A 16,261-nucleotide genomic window follows, 5' to 3' on the forward strand; every position below is an offset into this window, starting at 1 on the left:
TTCATGTCATTCTTTTATTTTTGAAATAAGTGTTTGTGTGTAACACGAAAATAGTAACGTACGTCTGGTATATTTTCCTAAATGTATAACAAGGGAAATCGAATTTTCTAAGCTTTATCAGCTTATTAACCGAGTGGCACCTGATTTATTCGTGAATACAATCATGAAGTTTCTTTACGGTACATGAAATCAGATATTTTTCCAGACCATATGATTTTCATTCGTAATGACCAATGTTGCCAACAGTACAGAAATTAAACTAGGATTTTTGAAATTCGCATAAAAAAACAACTGAAGTAGCGATTCAAACATAAAATTGACAAAATTGTCTAATTTTTTTTTTGTCAGTAATATTTCAATTAAGTTTCCATTTTGCAACTAAATCAGTATTTCCTTCAACTATGGCCTAGTGTTAGGCTAGGCTAGGTTAGGGCAAAGCCGCTTGAAAGATGCAGCTTTGGGTTAGGGTTTCCGATATACACACGATGACCATATTTTATGGAAACAAATATGGTTCATTTGAAAAATTATGACTTTTAATTTTTAATTATTTTAGCATTGATTGAATTCAGTAGTAATTGCTATGCTTGGAAACATTTTATTTTCTGGATATTATTCTGAGGTGAAGTCGGGAAGAAAAGTCATCTTGTCTCCGTCGGGATGCGAACCTAGGTCCTCTTGCATATAGGGCAAGCATACTACACCACTGGAGACACGACCCTGCCTTCCTTATTTCACGCACTGTGACGTGAGGCACTGATGTAGAGACATTAGTAGCCTTTCTTAACTTCAGGAATTGGCCCCCAGGTGGGACGGTTTAGAGAGATAGATGGCTTTTTCTCAGCCCAAGATATCAAGGAAACATTCTATTTTCTGGATATTATGCTGAGGTGAAGTCGGAAAGGAAAGTCATCTTGTCTCAGCCGGGACTTGCGCCGGGCTATGTTTGTTATCGTATCGCATTCTCTATAACTATGTACGGTATTTTTTTTCGATAAAGTATGGTCAAAGCAAAAAAAAACCCGATATTTTGATTAGCACAAGAAAATAAATCAATCCAAATAGTACTTCAAATTATGTGGAAAATACTGAGCAAAATACTAAGGAAATATTGTGCAGTAGAAATAGACTATTACAATCTCCGAACCAATAAAATGTTAGTAGAAACATGTTTTGGTGGAATCAGTCACAGCCGTTCATACTGCTAATGTTTAAGTATATATTCTAAAAAAATTTTATTTACCATTTCATAGTTTCTACAATTTATTAGTGGCTGTGTGTTTGGATCGTTTTCGGAGTCTTTTCAAGAAGTTTCCAGTGATGGAAGGACATCCCGAAAACGAAGGGAATTTGAGGAATTTTCCCGAAGGAACTTACCCGTACAAATCAGCCACGGAGTACGCATCTGTCGTCAATCAATGGCTCTGGCAGTGTTACCAGTGGAAATGTTTCACGCTCGCCTACCCGTACTACCTCGGCCTGAGCTCCGGCTGCCCTACCTCCGATCTCAACAGAAACATTCTTCCCAGTGCCTACGCCCCGAACCAACAAATCAACATTCCGCCGTTTAACGTTCCTGCCAACAGACCCAACGTAGAACTTCAAGGTAAATCAAATTACTATTCCTACCGTTAGTTTTTCAATGGCGGGTTTCGTGAAAAAATGGAACAGAAATAGTATAATCCCTTTTTGGCGATTTTTTTCTTTGACGAGAAAAATTCCAAAAACATGATAATTCGCCAAGAGTGAAACAGTCATGCTTTCCAAAGAAAACACTGCCAACACATCGCCACCCAGAGTAATATGTTGAGAGGGGCGACTTATTGTGTATGTTCAGTGGATCGCCCAGTATTTTATTCGGCAGCCTAATTTTTTCCCATATTATTTGGCTCTTGAGAGCAGTGATCACCTTCCATGGATTGATCCACACCTGCTATGGTTATAATTTATAATTCTACACATATTGTATCGTTTAGCATTTTGGGTAACATGTGGTTTTTAGCACCCTTCAGAAAGTCACAGAAGAAGCTGAGGCAGACATTTGGCTGTGAAGCGTACTGAGGCAGATATCTTTAGCTGCAAATGGAACAGAGGCAGGCGGATCCATGACGATGTGTTGGAAAAGCAACTTATTATGTAGGGGTATCGGATTATCCCATATTTTACGGCACAGCCAAATTTTCCCAATATTATTCTATTCTTAAGAGGGTTGATCACCCCCTCTGGATCCATACGTGTTTTGGAATAAAAACCAGGACTCTATTTTAAATAATAATACAATGGTCCCTCCTGATATATAAAGAAATATACTCTAGGATATAAATAATAACTGAGACTTTCTTTTAAATAAGTACAATGGTCAGGGCAAAAAAGTCTCTCTCGGTTCAATAAAAACACGATTGCGGGATTTAAACTCCAGGTTTACAGCTGGTATGCAAGAAATTAATGACAATAGAAATACAAAATAAAAGGAGTATATGAAAATAGAAACAAAGCAAAATATTCCAACTAGAAAAACAGAAGATCAGCATATCAGGAAAATGGTAGCAGGCACGCTTCCACATTTTAACGATTATAAGAGACTCTCGTGTATAAGGAACCCCTGATTTTTTTGGCTTAAATTACAGTTCAGTCTAATGAGAAGTGCTGAGTAAAAATTAATCTGCAAATTTAAAGCTGACGAACATATCACAAACATAATCTCTGGTATCAAAATGGCAAGACAAAGAGTGAAATGAGATAAAGCTGCATGGCCCCACATCCTGGAGTGGGTCCCTGACCAGTCTTTTCAAAGCCCCCTTCTACAGTTAATTTATATCGTGAAAAACAAAGAAGATGAGAATCGTCCCGGGCCTCAGGGCTAGAGCCCTGTCAGCCCCACCCTTGGGAGGGACTATGGTAGGGTGGCCCTTGATGTCTGTTTACACTGTCAAGTGATCCAGTAGTAAACTGAGTTTCAAGCCATCAATTACTTTAAAATCTATCTAGCAACAGGTACAGTCTACCCTCTGTATTCGCCTGTGGAGGGGGGGGGGGGGCTTATTCCGAGGGTCATTGCAAATAACTTAAACTATAAACTATTGTGTTTCAGGCATCTCGTTTACATTTGCTTGCTGCCTTGTGTGGAGGAAGTAGAAGGAGACATCCATTGATTCTCTTCGATTTTTTTCTGAAAGAAATTGTGAACATTTATGTCTGTTAGGCATTTCTTTTTCATTTCAGTAAATTTGTTAGAGTCCAGTGACAAGGCTTCTTCTATCAATTTTTTTTATGTGTGAAGAATGTGCCATAAATGGATCCATGTCTTGAAAAAAAAAATCTACTGGCAGTTTATAAACTTGTGAAGCCTTTGGGAAATGTTGCTCATAATGAATTTTGTTTTCCACAGCTTAATCTTGATCATCGTGCAGTGTTGTTCCAGTTTCAGAAGCAGTCAGCTCGATTATTCCTTGTCTGTAAATTTCTTAATTGCTGTTAATTAATTCTGCAATTTCAGAGTTCTTCCAGCACGAGTTGACTGTTCTCATCTTTATAGTTTCAACAGCTCTAGCAATGAGACTAATGACAGCAATGAAATTCATCCATGACTTCTAGTTGTTTCTTGCATTTGCATCTTCTTTGGTTGCCTGTACAATCATAATTGAATAATGTATGGTCAAGCCATAAATGTTTGTATAACCCCTGATCAAGCAGCTGAATGCTAGAGAGTGGGACACGACAAATCCCTGGCACCTGGTTGCCTGGTGACTATAAAATTGGTTTTGCACCTTAAATTTTAACTATAGATGATTGCTAAATCAATGTCATCCAACATTAAAAGAGGTTATTAAGTCGAAGAAGTCAGAGGAATCCAAAGCCATGGTATTCAGGAGCATTATCCAGTATCCAAAGAACTTTGAATAGCATGTCTTTACTATCAAGGTGCCTTCTGACTTTCGGAACGAAAATCAGAAGGAATCGGAACGAAATCAATCCATGAAAAGTGCTTTTGTAGCCCAAGCTTTTCTATTGCTCCTACAAAATACTAGGTGATGTGATTTTATTCTTTCCCTCAAAAATTCTTGCTGATTTGCAAAGTTAAAAATTATGGTTATACAGTAGAACCTCGATTATCCGAACACATCGCGACCGAGGGGTGTTCGGAAAAGTGAAAAGTTCGGAAAATCGATTTCTCGAAGCTAATTTAATGAAGCAAGGAATAAACTTAATTTAAGATGAATTCGTCAGACGAAAAAACAGATGACAGCTAAATCTGCTCCTATTCCCATGTTTGTTTGCTTGCCAATCTTTTATAACTGCATGCACTGTACCCGGATCTGTCCCTTATTACATATTTATAGCTCACAGGTACGGTATATACAATTGTTTTTTGCAAGTGAATTATTGTACAATAGAGCGAGAGAGAGAGAGAAGATAGCGAGTTGGGAGAAAAGAGGATTCTGGAGTTCCAAGAAAATGCCAACTGTTGAGCATCATTGACTATAGAAAACTGAAAATGATTTAGGTTGAAAAAGTGTTCGGTTGACCAAGTTGTTTGGAAAACTGATGTTCGGATAAATGAAGTTCTACTGTATATGGTGTGCAAGTTATCAACACACAATTTACATATCTTTTTTGTCACAAGCACAAAAAACTGCACTTTTTGGGAATCTCGATACAAAGTTTTGGTTCCCACAGGAACAGCTGGCTGATTTTTGAATTATTCATATGATTGTAGATTCATTGCTCCAGTAATAACAGGCAAACACAACAATCAAGCTAACTATAGTCAACAGGAAGTTGCCTAGGAATAAATCAAAAGGATAAATATATATATTTTATGGTTTGTGTTATCCAAGTCATCAGGAGCCATTTGGGATAAAAGAAGTTTACCCGTGGGCAACTAAAAGATAAGTAGTGTATCTAAAATTTTCCAAATGTGATTACTAAATTAGAGTCTGGGAAAGCACAACATTTTTTGGAAAATATGTTGTGAAAGACACCAAGGTGAACACTAAATCCTGCGAAATTGAAAATTTATGATTTCAGACCATTTTTCAGAATAAAAATATGCTTCGCTCCTTAAATTTGTCACTGACACAGCTCCAAAGTTTATTTATTTATTTTTATTTTTTGAACATCTGGTGATCGATCAATTTGATACGATACTAGCTACAATACCCGGGTTTTCTTTAGTGAGGCTTTTTGGACAGGGTTGTTTGGATTAAACCACAAAAAGTCAAATAAATAAATAATAAATAATAATCAAATAATACACTTTTTTCAAAAAGTCAAATAAAAGTGGCCTAAATATAATTTTTTCCTTGAAAAATATCATATTGGTTCGTTATTATCCAAAATTTTTCATTTTTATCACATTTTATATTCTTGGGGCATAATTTGATGGTATATCTTTTAATGGCATAAGATGGTGTAAGTGGTTTTTTTTTCCAAAAAGTCTCAAAGTGACCTGAATATATATACAAGGTGATTATAAAAAAACTATCCCGACATATGGGCCCCTAACTATCATACCATTCACAGAAACTGAATGAAATTTTGGCATAAGGTATTTTGATGTATGCGCTCAAGAATGATATGGAAAACAACAGTGTCACTCTAACAGTGAGAAAATTTCGAAAATATCAAATGGCAACACCAAGTTTTTTGTATTGGAATGTGATCTCCATTGTGAAAAACCCTAAATAACGTTCGAATGGCAACTGTAGCATGAAAATCACCGGCGGTAGATAGGCTAAAAGTGAGGACAACCAATAAGGACAGAGAAGCAGCATAAAATAAAGCATTTTATTGTGTTTCACAAATTTTCCACATGACCTTGTGGAGGACTAATCAGGCTGGGATCTCAGCCGAAGAAACGGTGTGACGAATGAAACGAACATTAATGCTCTGGTGCACTGCAAAGTCCTTTTTACTTTTTCCTTGCCTAGCTCCTGGGATTTTCGTGCTACAGGTGCCATTCCAACGCTATTTAGTGTTTTTCAGTATGGAGATCACATTCCAATACAAAAAACTTGGTGTTGCCATTTGATATTTTCGAAATTTTCTCATTGTAACCGTAACTGTTAGAGTGACACTGTTGTTTTCCATATCATTCTTGAGCGCATACCTCAAAATACCTTATGCCAAAATTTCATTCAGTTTCCTGTGAATGGTATGATAGTTAGGGGCCCATATGTCGGGATAGTTTTTTTATAATCACCCCGTATGTATTTTTCATATGAAGTATCTTAGTTATTTAAAGTTATATACAAGAAGCCAAAATTTCTCATTCTTACCATATTTTCTAACCTTTGGCTACATTCTGATGCTCTATATCTTTATCAAATTCATAAATAAGGATTGTGTCATACATCTAAATGTAGTGGTGCATTATCTCACAGGGTTTCTTTTTCCCTTCACAAAGAAGCAGCAACAGTAGTGACACCATCATGCTAGAGACAGGTGGTCCTATAATCCAATAAAGACACCAGCTGTCCCTAAAGGACAAAGACTAGTGTACTAGTAGTTACATTACCTCACAGACATTTTCATTTTCTTTCCCATAAGTAGTAGCACATCTCCTACTGTATATCTCTCAGTTTTAATACTCAATAGTTTTTTTTATACTTTCACTGTTAAGCCCACTTAATCAAGGTTCTACTGTATAGTAGTAACAGATTTATGAAAAATAATCAGCTATATACAAGGTAATTATAATTAAAGTTTTGATTCAAAAACTATACAATAAGTACTGGTCAGAATGACTTGGAAATTTGCATGGATACTCCTGAAGCAATGGAATTTTCTTTGGCAAAAGAAAAAAAAGTGCAAAATGTGCAAGTAGATGATGCTGTACTTGGCCAGCAGTATAATCTATTGTGTGCAGCCACATCATTTCGGCACTTCCACAGCATCAGTGTGTGGATAGAACAACTTCTATCAAGATGCACATTGCAATACCAGCGAAGCAGCTGCTGAAGACCCATTTTGACACAATAACAGGATTGCACGACACCTGGCCGGCCATCAGTTCATTTGACCTTAACCCTTGCAACTTCTGGCTGGGGGGGGGGGGGGTACTTCAAAATGTTATGATCAATGGTTGGATTGCAAACTTTGGTGAATTGCAAGCTTCAGCACATCCCCTATATGTTAGAAGTTCCTCAGGAATATTAACGTGGGGACGCGTTTGGTTTAATAAAGGTGAATTGCAAGTGCATCCATATCATAACCATGGCATACTCTGCTCTGTTAAACAATAATTTTTGTGCTTTCATCTCATAGCCAGAACACAGTGGACAACATATTTAACATTTCTTGAGTAAGTTGTAGTTATTTGTTCATTTACTTCACTTTTTGTGATGTTTCCAAAAATCATGTAATGCTATAATTAAGTTACCATTTTGCCTTGACTGGCTATTGTTTCCATTCTGCAAGCAAATTTCCCATGTGTTGGATGATGTCATTAATTTTACATTTTAAATTCTATTTTTCCCCTTTTACTTAATAAAATTATATTTCTTCAGAAATATTTTCATATCAATTTTCAAGTCATTCTGACAATCGTTCTTTTTTTTTTCAGTGTTTTGAAATCAGAACCTTAGTTATAATCACCCTGTATATCGCAAATCATCGTTAATTAATCTGCATTATTTATGCTTCATTAAATACATTATATTCACCTAATTTTTAACTATAGTTTTTGCAAAATAGCTTCCTAATTAAGCATACTGAAAGTGAGAAAACATCTTTATATATATTTATATATATATATACACTGAAGAGCCATAAAAAACTGGTCCACCTGCCTAATATCGTGTAGGGCTCCCGCAGAAGTGCCGCAACACGACGTGGCATGGACTCTACTAATGTCTGAAGTAGTGCTGGAGGTAATTGACACCATGAATCCTGCAGGGCTGTCCATAAATCCGTAGGAGTAAGAGGGGGTGGAGATCTCTTCTGAACAGCACATTGCAAGGCATCCCAGATATGTCTATGTCTGGGGATTTAGGTGGCTAGCGAAAGTCTAAAGTCAGAAGAGTGTTCCTGGAGTCACTTTGTAGCAATTCTGGACGTGTGGGGTGTCGCTTTGTCCTGCTGAAATTGTCCAAGTCCGTCGGAATGCACAATGGACATGAATGGGTGCAGGTGATCAGACAGGATGCTTACGTACCTGCCTGTCACCTGTCAGAGTCGTATCTAGACGTATCAGGGGTCCTATATCACGCCAACTGCACACGCCTCATACCATCACAGAGCCTCCACCAGCTTGAACAGTCCCCTGTTGACATGTAGGGTCCATGGATTCATGAGGTTGTCTCCATACCCGTACATGTCCATCAGCTCGAAGCAATTGGAACCAAGACTCGTCAGACCAGGCAACGTGTTTCCAGTCCTCAACAGTCCAATGTCTGTGTTGTCGGGCCCAGGCGAGGCGTAAAGCTTTGTGTCGCGCAGTCATCAAGGGTACACGAGTGGGCCTTCGGCTCCGAAAGCCCATATCGATGATGTTTCGTTGAATGGTTCGCACGCTGACACTTGTTGATGGCCCAGCATTGAAATCTGCAGCAATTTGCGGAAGGGTTGCACGTCTGTCACGTTTAATGATTCTCGTCAGTTGTCGTTGGTCCCGTTCTTGCATGATCTTTTTCCGGCCGCAGCGATGTCGTAGATTTGATTTTTTACCGGATTCCCGATATTCACGGTACACTCGTGAAATGGTCGTACGTGAAAATCCAAATTTCATCGCTACCTCGGAGATGCTATGTTCCATCTCTCGTGCGCAGACTATAACACAACGTTCAAACTCACTTAAATCTCGATAACCTGTAGCAGCAGTAACCGATCTAACAACTATGCCAGACACTTGTTGTGTTATATAGGCGTTGCCGACCGCAGCGCCGTACTCTGATTGGTTCCATATCTCTTTATTTGCATACGCATGCCTGTACCAGTTTTTTTGTCTCTTCAGTTTATATATGATTAATAATAACGTTAAAAGAATTTTCAAACACGAAGTAATCCATTGAGTGAAGTAAAAAATAATTAAAATGCGAAAGTTGGTTTTTGTTAAAATGTAAGAAATATTTATTGATTAATTAATATGGGAATAGTGTTAATTACCATTAATAAACATTTTATTTTAATTAATTATTAGAAGTTTGAATGATCTTTCAGAAATTTTATTGTTTTTAATGTTAATACTATTTAAAACAAAAAACGTGGTTTAAACCAAAAAAAACCCTGTTTTTTGGTTTCAAAAAAAAAAAAACGGTTTTTTACCACCCTGTTTTTAGATCACGTGATATCTCCTTCTTTCTTTGAGGGACATGCAAACCGTGTCTAAGTTAACCAATATGATGACTCATGAAATAAACAAATCTAGATTTAAAGAAACATAGAAATGAATACATTTTTTTAACTTTTTTAAGGGGCGCTAGGTATTTCGATTCCCCCCTTGATCTTTAAGTTATCCATCTGCCTGTTTCAGATTTCAAAAATGCTTAATTGAAGCTGTGGAATTTTTTTTTATGTGCTTTTTATGGGCCCATAATTAATTTTAAAATATCCTAACCCACATGAATTTATGCAGTTGAATATCAAAAGACAATACGGAGACATTAATTTTCATGCTTGAGAAGATATAGATATAAAAAGTTGAAATCAATGTTATATTGAATGAATATCCAACTCAAAAGTAGGTCCGGTTAATTACTTCATATTTAATCTCCTGGGCTTCCTATCTCTAAGCGAACTCAATATTTCAAAAATTGAGAATTCAATACAATTTTTAAAATTATTGTGACAGGAAACCCCACAAAATTTCCGCATTTCTACAATTTCGGCAATTTTAACATTGATTTCTATGGGGATCATCCTTTTCCTGACCCTGAAAGCGATGCTGATGATGATTATGACGTCTATTCAAAAAGCCTCATTACTGAGAGTATCGAAAAAGTAGCAAACCATTATAAAGGTATAAACTATTATACATATACTAACAGGATTAGAGAAGTGACAAACTATTGTAAAGGCATATACACGTCTGAACCACAGTAACCAAAGTGAACATTCGGAAAGTGATTGTTGAGGTCCAAAAACCATTGTTGCCCGACAGTTTTTTGCCCTGCTCTGACGAAATTTTAAAGCCTATCATTCAAGTCGGGTCCCATTTGGTATATATGCAAAATTTGGTGACGACCGATCTAAAATTGTAGATTTGTATAGAGAACATACACACCCACACACAGACAGACAGACACACAAAAAATCAATTTTATATATATAGATTTGTTCCTAATTTAGAACACTGAAAAGTAGGAAGTTATATGAACAGACTGAAAAGAGTCTTAAAAAAAGTTATATGCATATTTGTTATTGTATTGTTCGTATTTGAAGGAGTTGAAGTCAGAATGGTGTAAGTCACATTTTCAGTCATTCTGACTCAAGTCCAGAAATGTAATCTAGAATTGCTAAACTGTTGAAAGAAAAAATGTACCAAGTCTCAGCTTTAGTAGTTTGCCACTAGATTGGGAAATTACAAAATTTTTAACATAGGGACCTATGATAACAATTCTAGTAAAACCTTCTTTTTCTAAAAATGAGAATTAATCAATATACACATCATCACTTTAACCCCCTCATTTATTCCAGTAACATTTTTTCAGTGCAATGCTCACGACATGTGCTTGTTCCCAAAACGTGCCATCTTCCATTAGCCTACCTAAAGTTCAACTTCTTCCACCAAAGCTCATTTTTAAACTTTTTCCAGGTAGAGATTATACTGTGCCTCCTCTTTGGAAAAGATTTACAGCTGAGATTATTGACTTTTTCATTCTTCTGGTTTTGAAAGTCCTGATCACTTATGTTGCAGTGGACTTCTTTGATCTGATGTAAGTTCAATGTAGAAATGTTTTTGATATGTGAGGTATTCACACATTCAAACTTACACGTGTCGAAATACTATTTATATTATGGTGCATGAATATATGTATATATAAAAATTAATTTTTTGATGTCAGGTTTTGATTTTATTGTCATTTTTTCATGTCAGCATGTGAAATTGATGTATGAATTGATGTGTTTGAACCTGTGGTTTATTAGTTTATGATAACTGACTTTTTTTTTCTTTCTTAGTCATATGTTATATTCAATTTTTTTTCCTTTCTGATAGAAATCTTGATAAGTATGATTTTGATATGCTGAAGAATGAAAGAATGGACTATCATAAAGCCATGGAAGTGACATCTGAAATAATAACTCTGGAAGTTATTCATCGCTTTGTAGTTTGTATATTTGAAGTAAGATAAATTTTTTTAATTAATTAATTCTTAACAAGGTTTGAAAAATTTATGTGCTAGTCAGATCTCTCAGCAAAGCATTTTATTTATTTTTTTTAGTGAAAACGGCCAAAATAATTTTTTTCTTTCTTTTACAGCACTTAGCAACTTATTTCCATATTGGTAGACAATCTGGCATGAATCACAATATTTTTTGTTTTCCTTGGACTAGTTTACTAAGTCCCATATAAAATATTTTCGGAACAAATATAAAAAAAAATTATACAGGGGCTCGCTTGTAACAAACATGGATATTGAGAATTTTGCCACTTGGCCCGGGGCCCATGATGCTCTTAAGATGGCCCTGCCTTTTAGTACATGATAGTCCTTTCCCCCAACACATTACCCTTGATTCTCACCCATTTTTAACAATGCATTAATTTTTTATCTTGACTCTGTGTTCTTGCCAATGGTTAATAAGGGTATCACATTCTTATGATGAGGAAAAGCAGATATTGTTGGAGACAACTCAGACCCTCATTTGTCTTTTTTGGTATTTCTCCCTGCAGGCAACAACTGAATTCTGAAAATGCTTTTGAATTGTGGACAGCAGAAAAAGCTCAGCAAATTCTTGAGAATTAAATTACTTTTTGTACTGTAATTTACATTTTATATTAAAATTTTTTTATTTGTACATGATTTGCATTCTGATTTTGTTTTTTTATCTTGAACTTGATATAAGTTATTTCAGAATCTGCATTTTAAGTGAGATTGATAATATTATTTTCAATCCAGTCAATTTTTTTTTTACTCCAGCGTGATGTCTAATGTTCAATCAGTATTATTTTAAAACCCTCAAGGAAAATTTAAATGACAATTAAACATACAAAATTTTCTTTAAATTGGTGTTTTATCAGACCTTGAATAAAAATACTGTAGCTTACTCTCACACCAGCACTTCCCCCTAAAACTTTTTTTTCAGGGCCATTTTGTATGCATGGCTTATTCAGAAGAAATTATAGTAATTTAGATTATGTTCCATTGTAAATGAAATTGTTTATTTGTGCAAAAGTATGTTTACTAGTTTCACACACACAATTTCTAACTTGAGTTATTAAACTGGGTTTATTTCAAAATGAATTATTTTAAAGAATTCAATAGAAACTTTCTTATACTTTAAAGAAAATCTGAATTTCTTAGTGCATGTTATCTGCAGCCTTTTCTCTTAGATGTTGAAGTAAAAATATTTTTTATAAAAATTGTGAAAAAAACAAATATTTTTAATTTTTAAACCAAGATTGTAATTTTTCCCTACAAAAACATGAAAGCAACCCACTCCATTCCCTAATATTTCATTGTTGGTGAATGAAATTCACATGTATGGATTTCACGCCACTGCGAATTAAATGTAGGAAATCATGGTAGTTTAAAAGTTTTAGTGCATCATATTTTAATATTCCCAAAGTTGAACTGTTAACAAGAGGAAAATCTGATATTATAGATTTTAATAAGTGTTTATGTACTTGAAAATAATAGTCATTGCCAGAAATATTTTGTTTGGGTATTTTTTAGTTTTATCTTTATTATCATTATCATCACATTGAACATTGAAGGACCGGACACACCCCGCTTCCCATCTCAAGGAGATATCAAAGCGTTAATGAAATTGTTTATGTGCAATATCATCACAAGTAATTTATTCATACCAATGTATTTTGTATTCTCTATAATTAGGCTACATGTCTTCATAAAGGGATTGTTGCAGGAAGAGGTGGAGCGACTCCAGGAAAAAGTGTTATGAAGCTGAGAGTGGTTTCATGTCACTCTGCTCTTCCTATAGATCATAACAGAGTACGGATCTATCCTGCTGGAGATTTAGGCTTTGGCTGGTGAGAATATTAGCTGTTCTTTGTACAGTAGAATCTCTTTATCTCGAAAAACTCCCTATCTTGAAGAAGGAAAAACTTCCCTGCATTTATTGTCTAAATAGGCAATGGGCCTATCCATTTTCACCTCACTGCAGGGCCATAACTAGGGGAGGGCAGGAAGGTCTGTTGTCAGGACGCTGAATCAGGAGAATTTTCTCTTTGTTCATTCAAAATTATGGTAGGGGGCTGTCAAAATGCTATAGATACTTGCCCCGGGTGACAGAGTAAATGTTTGTTTCTAGTGGCAGCCCTGCCTCACTGTCTTGAGAGTCTAATTCAGATGATTGTGAATGGCGACATATTTTTATTTTTGAGGAATCTGGGTTCATCTTTTAGAGTAGTGTTTCCCAAAGGGGGCAATATTGCCTCGTGGGAGGCTATAGAAATATCCAGGTGGCGGTAGAAGCTCAGGGTTTTGTATAGGATCCTATGGGGGTGGCTTGAGTTGGAGGAGGAAGCAGCAATGAGGAGAAAAAATTTTCAAAGAAGGGCCCCAAAAATCTTGGTGTCTATCATGAACCCCCAATTATAGCAGCTTTTTCTACTCATTTAAACTTTTGTTTAAAAAAATTAACAATTTTATATTTATAAACATAGATCGTTAGAATGAAATGTAATGAAGGGATTGCTTATCTTGTCTTTTTTTTTTCTAGGGCCTTGTTACGAGCTTTCATAAAGAATTTCTCCCTGGCATTTGTGTTCCCCATTTGCTTTACGATGTTCTTCTTTCAACATAATAGAACTGCTTATGACATTATATGTAACAGCATTGTGGTGGAGGAGAACATGCAACATCAAAGAAGAGCATGAATTTGTTTTGTTTATAACACTGTGCGATTAAAAATTATTGACATCATTCAATAATATTATCTGAATCACAGCAGACAACAATATCAAAAATTTGGCTTTGACTATTTGATTATTAATTCCACATTGGCTAGCCAATTTATTTCTAGTAAATTTTCTGTTATAGACTTGAGAACATCAAGAGAATTGAATTTTTTTCTTGCGTATTATTGATAGATTTTATTTCGTTTTCGATTTAATCCTTTGAGTCCCACTAGGACATATATGTCCGAAACAGGTTCTAAAATTGGTAGTGAAAGGGTTAACAAATTTATATAAATGTTATGTAAATATGCATATGTAATGTGCATATGATATCCCCCCACACCAGAAACATGAATGTGCAAATTTCAGAAAATTAAGAAATGACATTTGAATGTTTACTCTACCCATGTTACTTTATGGATTTAATTTTTCTAAAATTTTTTGTAGCATGTTTTTCAATAGGAGATACATATTCACATTTCTGGCAAAACTTAGATTGCAAAATAAGTTATCCAACTAGCTGATAAACTCAAAAAGTGGAAATTTGCACATTCAATGTTTCTGGCATAAGGGGGAATGATATGTAGAATGTATGTTATGAATTTACAACATGCACAATAGAACATATTATCATACTCATTATCAATATCGTGAAGTTCTGCTTTTAGACTGAGCTTTTATCAATAGATACATTTACACATGTTTTTTGTTCACATCAGTGTAAATAGTTCTGCTTTAAGTTATGTTGGTGGTTAATTTTCAAGACAAAGCTACCCCTATGTCTGATTTTACAGAGTGGCCAGAGTTTGGTTTGGTATTTACAAGAGATTTTTGCCTTGCTAAGCCAAATTTTTTCTCATCTCCAAGGGTCTTTCTCTCAGATTCTCTTCCCTATATATACTTTATGATGCAATGGAGATACTCATCATGATTAATTTTTCTGATGTTCAGATTTTTCTTTTAATGATTCTTTCACTGTAAATTTCATCAATCAAAATTTTATTTACTTGTTGATTTTGAAAGAAGATATCTGTTGTAATGTGATCATCTCACTATGCTTCGGAAAAATAGTATATGAATAGCCTGTTACTTCATACATTAGATCGCTTTTCTGGAACTTTCTATTCATTATCAGAGCAATTAGGTAGGTGAAATTATTTATATTGAGCTTTGGCCACTTGCACTTTACTTTAGAATGTATTATTTACTGTGTGTGTATAAGTATGTACATATTCTAGATTTTGCACATTGCTACCTGTCATTTTGTGAATATCTCATAGTTTGTTACATTTTGTATTAAAAATCAAGAAGCTCATTCTCTTGGTGTACATGTAAGTACTTTGTTAGCTTTCATCCAATACTTTGGAAATATTAAAATGCAGTGTCGAATCTACATATAACAAGGTTACTATGTTTTATAAAAAAAGAGTTTGTTATACTGTAAATAAAATTTTGTTGTTGAAAAATAATTTTAATGTAGAGTAAATTGATGAAAATGTGAATGCTCCTGTGGAAATTTCATTAGATATAGAAATTAGTTATGCTGAGACTCTGCTGTACATTTGAAGCCCAATGATATTGGTATCAATGAGGTTCTTGAAGTCACAAAAGTCAGTTCCCCCTCCTCCTTTTTTATTTTTAGATCTTTTTTCATCATGAATGAATATGATTATATTTCATCATGAAATATGTTTAATTGTGATCATAATCATTACTTATCTCAACTCCCAATCATGATCTGTAATTTTTTAAAACTTTTTCTAGTGAAGTGAATAAAAGCTGCATGATTCATGAAGTACATTTTCATCAGATATAAAGAGCATTTAATACAGTATTTTGTCATTACAGTTTTTATTATTACATGTCCCCCCGTAAAAGATTTTTCAAGCTTCCGTTACATAAGTTAACCTATATCCAGATAATCTTTCAACTTGATCTTTTTTGTCATTTGGTAAAAAGAAACTAACTTCACCCACCTGAAACATTTGGTTTCTTTCTGACCTTACATATAGAACTTATTCTCAGGTGCAGATGCTGGGTGTTATGTAGGGGGAGCTTAGTGAGAGAAAACCATACTGAATGACTCCCTCTAACAATGCAATCCCCGTTTTACTAAACAGAACCATAAACTTTTTCTTTTGTGTGTGGGTGGGGGGGGGGGGGTTCTCTATCTGTTGCCTGTTCATTTCAAGGTGGTAATATTTTATTCAAATATTTTACTGAGACATCTATTTTTTGCGA

The 16,261-nt window shown here is 35.0% G+C and overlaps 2 protein-coding genes across 2 annotated transcripts in view; one reads left to right on the forward strand and one right to left on the reverse strand.

The window, feature by feature from the left end:
• LOC149083210 (RING finger and SPRY domain-containing protein 1-like) overlaps positions 1-416 on the reverse strand; it is a 46,017-nt gene extending 45,601 nt beyond the window's left edge. The window contains exon 1 of the mRNA XM_089236406.1: positions 63-416. The gene's annotated coding sequence lies outside the window, so the exon portion shown is untranslated. The remainder of the gene's footprint in view (positions 1-62) is intronic.
• Positions 417-1,188: 772 nt separating this feature from the next.
• Positions 1,189-15,818, forward strand: LOC149083211 (protein FAM8A1). Its single transcript, XM_089236407.1, has 5 exons — positions 1,189-1,606; positions 10,754-10,874; positions 11,156-11,282; positions 12,996-13,150; positions 13,843-15,818. Exons 1-5 carry the CDS (start codon positions 1,321-1,323, stop codon positions 13,997-13,999), a joined length of 846 nt encoding a protein of 281 aa, XP_089092533.1. The 5' UTR covers positions 1,189-1,320; the 3' UTR covers positions 14,000-15,818.
• The last annotated feature ends 443 nt before the right edge of the window (positions 15,819-16,261 follow it).

The sequence above is a fragment of the Pholcus phalangioides genome, unplaced genomic scaffold, assembly GCF_987345545.1.
Source record: "Pholcus phalangioides strain wild (caught in Gottingen) unplaced genomic scaffold, Ppha-v1.0 ptg000009l_1, whole genome shotgun sequence".
In the NCBI taxonomy this organism is placed as follows: Eukaryota; Metazoa; Arthropoda; class Arachnida; order Araneae; family Pholcidae; genus Pholcus; species Pholcus phalangioides.

Excerpts from the sequence above, each read along its gene's own strand:
- LOC149083211 (XM_089236407.1), top strand. The coding sequence starts at position 1,321 with ATGGAAGGACATCCCGAAAACGAAGGGAATTTGAGGAATTTTCCCGAA. Across the intron at positions 11,283-12,995 it reads TTGTAGTTTGTATATTTGAA|GCTACATGTCTTCATAAAGG; the intron begins GTAAGATAAATT and ends CTCTATAATTAG. Across the intron at positions 13,151-13,842 it reads GGAGATTTAGGCTTTGGCTG|GGCCTTGTTACGAGCTTTCA; the intron begins GTGAGAATATTA and ends TTTTTTTTCTAG.